Source organism: Aquarana catesbeiana, linkage group LG01 (assembly GCF_042186555.1).
Source record: "Aquarana catesbeiana isolate 2022-GZ linkage group LG01, ASM4218655v1, whole genome shotgun sequence".
Classification (NCBI taxonomy): domain Eukaryota; kingdom Metazoa; phylum Chordata; class Amphibia; order Anura; family Ranidae; genus Aquarana; species Aquarana catesbeiana.
In genome coordinates this window covers 950,838,418-950,849,063 of record NC_133324.1, presented here as the reverse complement: position 1 = coordinate 950,849,063, position 10,646 = coordinate 950,838,418, and the positions used below count along the sequence as shown (strand labels likewise).

The window sequence follows — 10,646 nt, the reverse complement described above, 5'->3', positions numbered from 1 at the left end:
CTCCACACCCTTGGCACCCCGGCCACTCGGTATCCCCACCAGGTCTCTGTCTCCATCTCCAGAGGCTTTAAGGACCCGAGGTGCAAGGGAGGCCTCCCCACTACTTCGGTCTCACATCAGGTACGTGGCCCTTGTGACAATAGCCCATTGGCTGAGTGAGTTAGCCCATGTGTTTTGGGGGGTGTAAGAGAATTATTCGTTTAGAGACAGAAGACAGACAACTTGCAGGTTATGTGCTTCACATAAGGCGGCATTTTATTGTAAAATAAAACAGTAGATTCCACAGAAAGTCCAGTGCTGACTCTGTTACATCCAGATATATCATGACTGCTACACAGTTCATACATAAAGAATTCCGAGAATCACCAGCAGAAACTAAAGAGGAGATAAAGAGTGAAGGCATTTCAATTTTGGCTACAGAAAAGATATTTTAGGAAAAAAAAGCTACATCAGTTGTCTCTCACACCAGGACCTGAATGCAGAAATGCATTCTTTAGTCTAATAATTGAAGAGCAGAAGGTGTTACCATCTTATGACATCGGTCTTCCCAGAATCCTCTGGTTCAGATTGTGTGACCAAAGCCTTGGCACTGGCATACTTACCAACATTTCAGTCCTGAACACAGTTAACCCCGCCCAGAGTGCACCTCAGATGTGCCCAGTGAGTGGGTGTTCCACCACGACCTCTCCCACTTATCAGTGTGGGCAGCCCAAGCCCAGCCTTGAAATATGTGGCAAACATTCACTTGTGGCCCCCAATCAGCATAATGCCTTACTTTCTTACTGAACATATACAGCAACTCAAATAATGGTGATGCTGGGATCCTGGGACATTGTCCGGGACACAGCATCACTGGAACTAAGGTCCAAGGTGGCAAATTTGGGACAGCTGACATCTTTGCACTGATTCCATGCTTCTGTTGGCAACCTTTAGGTGGCCAATACCTTGATGTTACCAGAATCAAGAAATCAAATGCCTAGTGAGATGATAATTACTGCTATCTAGTAAGCACAGAAGCTCTGCTAAAGATAACCCCCACCCCAGTGCATCCTAAAACAGAATTCTAACTGCAGCTTCCTAGGAGCGGTGTGCGAAAGGCAGCATGGAAGGTGTTCCAACTTCCCCAGGTGTGTTCCAGGATCATCAGTTGACAGAGAGTGGGATGGATAGGGGCACTACAGGGAAGTCTGCTCCCTGTATGCATCTCAGGTATACATTTTCAATTTTGACTGCAGCATACCTTTAAGGTCCCATGCACACTGGGCATTGAATTCCGGTGCATGGAGCTCTGGCGTTTAGCTGTGGGAGGAGGGCACATTTCTCCCATTTAGAACCACTGCTGAAAGGCTGTCAAACTCTATGAGGGTCTTACAGCTGCCACTGGATAGGGTTGGACAGTGCACCAAGCTGTACAAACTTTTAGGGCAGCCTGTGCCCAGGGACGAATTCCAGAATTTCAGACTTTTGGCATTCCAGTAATTCCTGGCTGAATGGAAGGTGTTCCAGCTTCCCCAGCAGGTGTGTTCCAGGATCATCAGTTTACAGGGAATGGGGTGGAAGTGTGCACTACACTGAAGTCTGTTTGCAGTATGCATCTCGAGTATAAATTTCCAATATTTCCTGCAGGATGTCTTTAAAGCCCCATGCACACTGGGCACTCAACCTTCATGCATTGGACTCTGGGGTTTAGCTATGGGAGGAGGGCACTGGTACCCCATCCATCCACACTGCTAGCAGCCTGCCAAACTCTATGAGAGTCTGACAGCTGCTGCGGTAGCATGGTGGACCTAGCTGTACAAATGTTTAGGGCAGCATGTCCCCAAGGATGAATAGATAAATGCGGAGGATATGATGACAGGCAGTATGTGCAGAAGAGGAGTGTGGTGGATATAATGGCAGCTAGTGTGTGCAGGAGAGGAAATCAAAATTATGAGGGGGCAATATGTGTAAGAGAGGAGTGTGGAGGGTGTGACAGAAAGCAGTATGTGCAGGAGAAGACTAGAAGAGGGTATAACAGTGGGCAGTGTGTACAGGAGAGGGTTGTGGAGATGGGTATAACAGTGGGCAGTATGTACAGGAGAGGAGTGTGGAGACCATGACAGTGAGCAGTATGTGCAGGAGCGGAGTGTGGGGAGTATGATAGTGGGCAGTATGTACAGGAGAGGCATGAGGAGGGTATAACAGTGGGCAGTATGTACAGGAGAGAAGTGTGGAGAGTAAGACAGTGGTCAATATGTACAGGAGAGGAGTGAGGAGGGTATAACACTATGCAGTATGTACAGGAGAGAAGTGTGGAGAGTAAGACAGTGGGCAGTATGTACAGGAGAAAAGTGTGGAGAGTATGACAGTGGGCAGTATGTACAGGAGAGGCATGTGGAGGGTATGACAGTGGGCAGTATGTGCAGGAGAGGAGAATTAATGGTATGACAGTGGACAGTATGTGCAGGAGAGGAGTGGGGAGGGTATGACAGTGAGCAGTATGTACAGGAGAGGAGTGGGGAGGGTATAACAGTGGGCAGTATGTACAGGAGAGAAGTGAGAATGGTATGACAGTGGGCAGTATGTACAGGAGAGGAGTGGGGAGGGTATGACAGTGGGCAGTATGTACAGGAGAGGAGTGGGGAGGGTATGACACTGGGCAGTATGTACAGGAGAGGACTGGGAAGGGTATGATAGTGGACAGTATGTACAGGAGAGGAGTGGGAAGGGTATGATAGTGGGCAGTATGTACAGGAGAAGAGGGGGGGGGCTATGACAGTGAGCAGTATGTACAGGAGAGGAGTGGGGAGAGTATGAGACTGGGCAGTATGTACAGGAGAGGAGTGGGGAGAGTATGAGACTGGGCAGTACTGTATGTACAGAAGAGGAGTGGGAAGGGTATGACAGTGAGCAGTATGTACAGAAGAGGAGTGGGAAGGGTATGACAGTGAGCAGTATGTACAGGAGAGGAGTGGGAAGGGTATGGCAGCAGGCAGTATGTACAGGAGAGGAGTAAGGAGGGTATGACATTGGGCAGTACATACAGGAGAGGAGTGAGGAGGGTATGGTCATGAGCAGGAGAGGTGTGCTATGTGGAGAGATATAATGGCAGGAAGTGAGAGCATTTTTCCTACTTGTATTGTAATGTGCGTATTATTTAGGTATAAGAATTGCTGAATTTTAAATGTTTTTAGATTCCTGAATATACTTTATTAATTTATTTTGTTCAGTCTGTGAAGAATCACAGAATATATGATGAACGATTGCCCGGTTTCCTGAATTGCTTGCTTCTCTGCCAGTCAGACAGCGCCACATGCAAATATTAAAGAGAATTAAAAAAACAAGGCAATCATATTAAAAATGAAATCAACACTAATTAGTAATTACTTTTCTGATAGTATAGTATTTATCATTAAGAGTGCACATTTTGCCTAAGGTTTAGTATAAGTACTGGGCTAATGACTGATGTGGGGTTAGGATTGGAATTAGGTCTAGGGTTTGGGTAGAGGTTGAATATTACATTTAAGTGTTAGGTTATCTTTAGGGATTACGTTTAAGGCTTTGGTTGGGTTTTAAGTGTTCATCCAGCCCTTCCAAGTTACAGATAGCAACAAAAAGCAAACATTTTAATTCTCCTCCACTTAGTTTTTATTGAAGGTATGATAAAGATATATTATTATATGCCTTATGATTAAATTGCATTATTATTATTACTGATATTAGGTTCTAGTATCACTTGCTAGAAAGATGTTACTGAATCATATTATTTCCCTGATGCCTTAATATGTCTTCTTCTGAGATCTGGAAAGACAGTTAGTCTCCACATTCTACAGAAAAGCATTTGAGAGTCTGTGTCAGGATCAAGCTGATAAGATGTTTCAAAATAACAGAAATGAATGTCTATTGTAATTACTGTAATGCTGTCTTGCTACCGCAACATCTTAAATGATTGAGTTACTATATACAATGTTTACTTTTGGGAGGTCCCACATGGCAACTGTCTAGGACTGGGGCATAAAAGCTTCTCATTTCGCTTTGGTCAAGAGATCAGGTCCTTAGCTTTACACTTGCCTTGTCTCTGAAGAACGTGCACGTTGATATCTCTTACTCTTTAAACCTCACTTTTTAATATTTCTCTTTTAAATAAACTTTCAAATCCTTTCACCGGGAGCAAAAGTTGTTGATCTCCCCATCAGCTAACATGGCACAACAATCTGATGCTTTAGATATAATCATATATTCGAAAAATCGCTGCGTACCTAGGAAAGTCCAAAAGCAAAAGGAACAGTAGACAAAGTCTTCTGGCTAGTGAATTCAAATCACAGCTGACCAGTTTTACCATGAATATTCACAGAAGTACAATCTGATTAGTGTTTCTAGATCATAAAAAGAACTTCACCTCTTGTCGATTTGGATCCACCTGACTGTAAACTTCAACCTTGAGTAGATAGTAGGTGAGCGTTCTAAATCTAAAGCCACAATGTTCTGTCACTGGCTTCTGCTAGGGAAGTCCAGAATCACGGGATCAAGTTCATGCGCGTTAGAAAGTAGGACTATAAGATTGACGAGTGGTTTAGGTCAGAGGCTATAGTTTGGTTGCACTAGTCTTTGGCAGGGAAGCAAGATTTGCCTTTTAGGACAAGACTTACATTTTAATGGCCATACTACTTCCCTGTCTTGACCTATGATCAAGAGCAATGGGTAATGACTTAAAGAACAAATACAAGCAGCAACGAAGAGACCTTCTGCCCATCTAAGAGAAGGCTAAGAGTCTTTGTGATCTAGATGCTTATCAGGGTAAACCTCCTAAGATGACAGGTGACATGGTTTGGACATGTTATATTGATGTCTCCTGATGGCTCCCAATGAAGTGGTTCCAAGTATGTCCATCTAAAAGAAGGCCATAGGCCAATCCAAAATGGTGGTGTTAACTTCCCAGTAGGCCAGGAAACACCTTGAAATACCTAAGGAAGAGAAGTGCCATAATCTCAACAATTCTAGTTAGTCTTAAACCCTGCAAATGATAATGATGATAACAGTCAATATAAGGTCTTTGTATATGTGTGCACTTGCAAAATACTTATAAAATGCAGTCGTTTCTTGCAGTAATGGAGGCCTGCCCATGATTTAAAAAATGTTAATCCCTTTTGTTACATATATAAACATTTCATTAAACAGTTTTTACAGCTGAAAACAAAAATTGCAAAACAAACTACTATAGACTAGGCATTAAATATGATTTGTACGATGTCACCCCCTCCCCTTCCCGCCAAAATTAGCAATTCTTTAACCAAGGACAAAGGAATTAGACCCAAAAGGAGAGGAAAAAGCCCAAATCATACATTTCGGCACAACTAAAGTAATAATTTCAAGCCCCCTAACTGTTTTACATCCTAGGTAAACAAATAAGGAGTGACACTGTCCGTGAACTCTAAACCTTAATAATGGTGAGGTTGTTGGATTAGAGTCTTCAGAAAGTCAATCCAATATCTACAGCTATCATCTGGAGCTTGGTGATCATAAAAATACAGTTATTGGGCGACGGGCTCATATGGGAAGACAATTTTGGGGCAAATCAATCTTCTGTGCTCTTCAGGTCAACCTGAGAGTGTCTCATTCTGGTAAAACACACATTCCTTGCTTTATGTCATTCAATTGACCATGTTCAGGGTCTTCTTGTTGGCTTTTTTTTTTTGATAGCCATGACTATGCCTTTGTTTATTTATATTGACGGCTTTAGATGGATGGCAGAACTGTTTGGCCGAGCAGCAAGAATGAAAATAACATTCTTCTTCAGGAAGGTATCCCAGTTGACTTGTCTGTAAAGAGAAAGATGTTGAAAGTTGGCACTATCAAGTGTAATTACATTTGTACCTAAAGTCGTTGAACCTATAATTAAGGGTTTTTACAAAGAATGTTTATCTAGCTACTGTAGTTTCGATCCTGTATACCTCCCAGCTATCAGCTGAGTGCTTGAATGTACAATTCAGCATTGACTTCTTTTGTATCTGAATCAGGATCCACCTCAACCAGCTTCTGTTACCTACATCTTCAGGGCATTATACCAGACATAATGACCAAACATTTGTGGACACCTATCCATCAGATCTACCTATATGACCAAACGTATGTGGGCACCCCTCTGAGTTCTGGTGTTCCCAGTGAAGGGCACTGGTGATACGACATCATACGAAGACATTTTACACAATTGTGCTTCTCCAACCTTGAAGTAACAGTTTTGGGGGAGACCCTTTTCTGTTTCAGTGTGACTGTTTCCCTGTTCCAGCACAACTATGCCTCTATTTAAGTGGAAGGTCATTTTAAATCCTTTAAACTATTGCAATCTGACTGTGCCTTGGACAGAAAGGCCTCCCTGCATTCTGATGGAATGATGCTACAGTGGGGCCTCCAACAGTCCTTCTTCAGCTTCATTGTGTGGTCCAGGTGCAGTTTGGGTCAAATTGCAGGCTAAGGCTGCTATTCACTTTTATGTTGCACGGGCTGGTTAAAGCGGCATTTCCTCTATCGATGAGCTGGTTCAAGCTACTCATTCCAAAGGGCTAGTATACACCCTCTATGCATATTTATTACACAAATATTTTGGTCAATGTCCCCTACACTGTAAGCAAAAATGGGAGTCTGATCTGTGATGTGTCTGATGAGTTGAGGGAGGAAATGCTACAAGCCTTTTCTCAAGTTTCTTTATCTCCCTCCCATAGGATGACCCAAGTTTTCATATTACATTGTGTATACTGCACCAAAGCATCTCTACACAAGATAGGGGCAAGGGAACCTCCCTGCTGTACTAAATATGGTCCAAATCAGGGAGACCTCCTACTGTACATTTATTATGAAGATGTCCCAAACTGAGGATATACTGGGACAAAGTTGTCGCCACAATCGTTTGTCTCCTTGATAACATTATTAGAAATACTCCAATCTCCTGTATTTTGGGATATTTTAAAACATCTGACTTAGATACACATACTGTCCTTACAGTTACTAATTCTCTATTTGCAGCAGGTAGGTTGAGTAGACTGAGGAGAGTATCAAGCGCACCTCCCTCTGATGAAGAGCTGAATAAATTAATCGCTAAACTAAACTAAACTAATGAGAAACTTACATATAAGAAATGAGAGGTGTCTAAGAACTTTGCTTTCATATGGGCCTAGGTGGCTGGATGCTGTGGTTGGGGTAGAAGGAGATAGTGATACATGTAGATTAATGGAGGCATCACCTCCCTCTAAGACAGAGTCTAGATGGGCGTGACACAGCCTTTGACTGGCAGAAATCTGCACACACCATGTTATTGCCAAAAAAAATAATAAAAATTTGATTTCAAATATCTATCTATCTATCTATCTATCTATCTATCTATCTATCTATCTATCTATCTATCTATCTATCTATCTATCTATCTATCTATCTATCTATCTATCTATCTATCTATCTATCTATCTATGTATATAGATATATATATCTATGGATATAGATATATATATCTATATACACACATAGATATACACACTGTATATATATGATTTATTTTTACTCTGTATTCCAAAGGCTTTTTTTTGAACATGTGACCAGCAGCAGAGAACTAGAAACTCCTCTTGCTTGTTTCCCTGCAGACAGGCTGGGAGAGAGCTGGGACAGATGTATATCGGTTAGGAAAAAGATGTTTAGATTTTTTTTTTAATTAAAATTATTAAGGTGACATCATCCACATACAGAAATAGAAGGGACAATGCAAATTAAACAGTGTGTGTTTAGTATCACTTTGAGAAAATAAAACTAAGCATTTTTTTTTTTGTTTTTTGCTGAAGTTTATTCTGCTTATATTTTGCCTTCCCTGGTTCCCCCCATCAACACGATAATTACATTTTTAAATTAAACCCTTCTGTTTTCTTTATGAACCTTGTTTTAGACCTAAGAAGGCTGCATTTGCATGATGACGGCGCTAAGTAACAACCACATGAGATGCTGAGCCTCCATGATTGAAAGATCTGAAGTCCAATAAATGAAGGTGGCGGGCCAAGGACAGTCAGATAGATGATGTTGAATGTCCTCCAGCCAGGAGCTGTAGCTTCTAATGTACATTGTGAGAATCTCACAGTGTGCGGTGAAATCAGAGTAAGCTATTTTAGCACAAGAGAGGAACCTGTACAACTTTGCAAGGGAAGGCTGGAGGTTAGCTTTGAAGAATTCCAGGAAGTTTTTTTTTTCCCCCCATGCAGCAGGGCTGTGCCAACACTGCTTGAGTTAACAGCTCGTTTTTGTGTAGGGTTGAGGAGAGTGGAGAAATATCTACCTAAGCTGCCAATCCCATCCCACTACAACCCTGACCCCGCCGGTGGTCTAGCGGTTTTGTGCAGTGGACTGTTCCTGACATCATCACGCCCATAGACTGCCTTTGGACGTGAGAACAGCAGGAGCAGTCCACCACGGGGCGTGGGGAAGTGCAGTTTTCCGGGGGATCAAAGGATCGGTTGAGTATAGCCTTTCTGTGCACCCCAGCAGGCACAGCCCCACTGCATGTTGGAAAAAAAAATCCTGGAGTTCTGCTTTAAATCAGCCTTTGTCAGCAATTCTGATACCGCGTACACAGGGTCGGACTTTCCGACAACAAAACCATGGATTTTTATTCGAAGGATGTTGGCTCCAACTTGTCTTGCATACACACGGTCACACAAATGTTGACCAACAATTCCGAACGTGAGAACATGGTGACGTACAACATATACGACGAGCCGAGAAAAAGGAAGTTCAATAGCCACTGCGGCTATTCTGCTCGATTCCAAGCATGCATGAACTTTTGTTCGCGGACTTGTGTTCACACGATTGGAAATTCCGACAACAAAGTTTTGTTGGCGGAAAATTTGAGAACCTGCTAGCCAACATTTGTTAGCGGAAAGTCCGAAAACAAATGTTCGATGGAGCATACACACGGTTGGACTTTCTGATAACAAGCTCACATCGAACATTTCCCGTCGGAAAGTCCGACAGTCTGTACACGGCATTAGACGTGCCATGTTGGATATACCTCCAGTTTTACGATGTGTGTCTAAAAGGTTTGGTAAATGGTCCAATATCTCAACAGCAACATAGTTACATAGTTAGTCAGGTTGAAAAAAGACACAAGCCCATCTAGTTCAACCAAAAAAAAAAAAAAAATACAATCCCATATACACAATCCTATACCCATAGTTTATCCAGTAGTTGAGGAAGACGAAAAACCCCAGCAAAGCATGATCCAATTTGCTATAGCAGGGGAAAAAATTCCTTCCTGATCACCCGAGAGGCAATCGGATTTTCCCTGGATCAACTTAATTCCTTCTTGATCCCCCATGGGCCAGGTGCGCATTGCACATGGCTATCCAGAGACAGTTTTAGAAGCAACACCTAGTGTGGAGTACACGTGACCGTCAGGGTAAACCTGCTACGGGCAGTGTGAGAGGTAGGGCCACAGTGCAATGGAGCAACGAGTGAACATCAAGTTCTGCTACAAAATCAGTGACAGAAGCCGCAAGCAGAAAATGTGTTTATGACTGGTTCAAACACTTTGGCAATGGGAAGGAAACGAACGATTGTGACCAATGCTTGCATGAGATTGACAACTGACTAAGTGATTAATGGTGAAGAATTTGGGCATTAGCAAGGACTTGGAGTAAAAGATCTGTTCCCGATTCGTGCCACTCAAGCTGACAGACGAACAGAAAGCAAAATGGATGGAAATCTCTGGATATTTCATTACCATGTGTGACCAGGATCCATTCCAGGGGTCGGCAACCTATGGCCCATGGGCGGCACCTGGCCCGCCACTGCTAAACGTCCGGCCCGCTGACATTTTCCCTGCTCTCCCCTTATTTGACAGCGGCCGGTATCACAAAACTAGATGGGGGCGGGAACTGCTGGAGTTAACTTTTCACATTAAACAGTAGGTGATTGGTTACTGGGTGATGCTAGCAACCAATCATCAGCCTATTAATGTGAAAAGTTAACTTCAGCTGTTCCCGCCCCCCCATCCAGCCCTGTGATACTGGCCGATCTCTGCTCTGCTGTACACCTGTGTAAGGTAGGAGAGTTCTACCTACACAGTATGTGTTTGTGTGGGGTGGGGTGCAGGGGGGCAGAGGACACTATGGGGGTACAGAGGACACTACAGTGGGGGGGGGCAGGGGACAGAGGACACTGCTTTGAGGGGCAAGTGGGCAGAGGACACTGTGGGAGTGATGTGAAGTGATGTGAGGATACTGTTATGGAGGTACAGAGGACACTGCAATAGGGGGGACCCATTTAAAGACCCCATCACCCCTGGGGACAGGGACCCTATCACCCTTGGGGACAGGGACCCCATCTCCCCTGGGGACAAGGACCTCTTCTCACCTGGGGACAGGAACCCCTTCTCCCCTGGGGACAGGGTCCCCATTTCCCCTAGTAACGGGGACCTTATCTCCCCTAAGGGCAGGAACCCCATTTTCCCTAGGGACAGGAACCCCATCTCCAGACCATGCTGGCTGGCAGAGCTGGTGTCAGCCACCCTTGGGTGCCAGGATGGGGAAGGGAGCAGTAAAATCCGAATCCCCAGTCATTTGCTCCCTCAGGGTGAGCTGGCTTTGTATTTGTGAAGCACCTTAAAGTAAGGTAAACCTGGACTGTTATTATTA

At 43.6% G+C, this 10,646-nt stretch overlaps 1 protein-coding gene across 2 annotated transcripts in view; it reads right to left on the bottom strand.

Moving 5' to 3' along the window:
- Nucleotides 1-229: 229 nt before the first annotated feature.
- Nucleotides 230-10,646, bottom strand: part of PHF24 (PHD finger protein 24) — a 280,864-nt gene continuing 270,447 nt past the window's right edge. Inside the window, exons 8-9 of one of the 2 annotated variants that reach the window (XR_012240591.1) lie at nt 4,379-5,798; nt 230-375 (exon numbers count right to left, since the gene is read on the bottom strand). Coding sequence is in view for 1 of the 2 variants with exons in the window: in XM_073611431.1 (XP_073467532.1) it covers nt 5,702-5,798 (97 nt within the window). In the remaining variant the exon portion in view is untranslated. Of the gene's footprint in view, nt 5,799-10,646 lie in introns of both variants that reach the window. The other variant, XM_073611431.1, reaches the window with a different exon arrangement.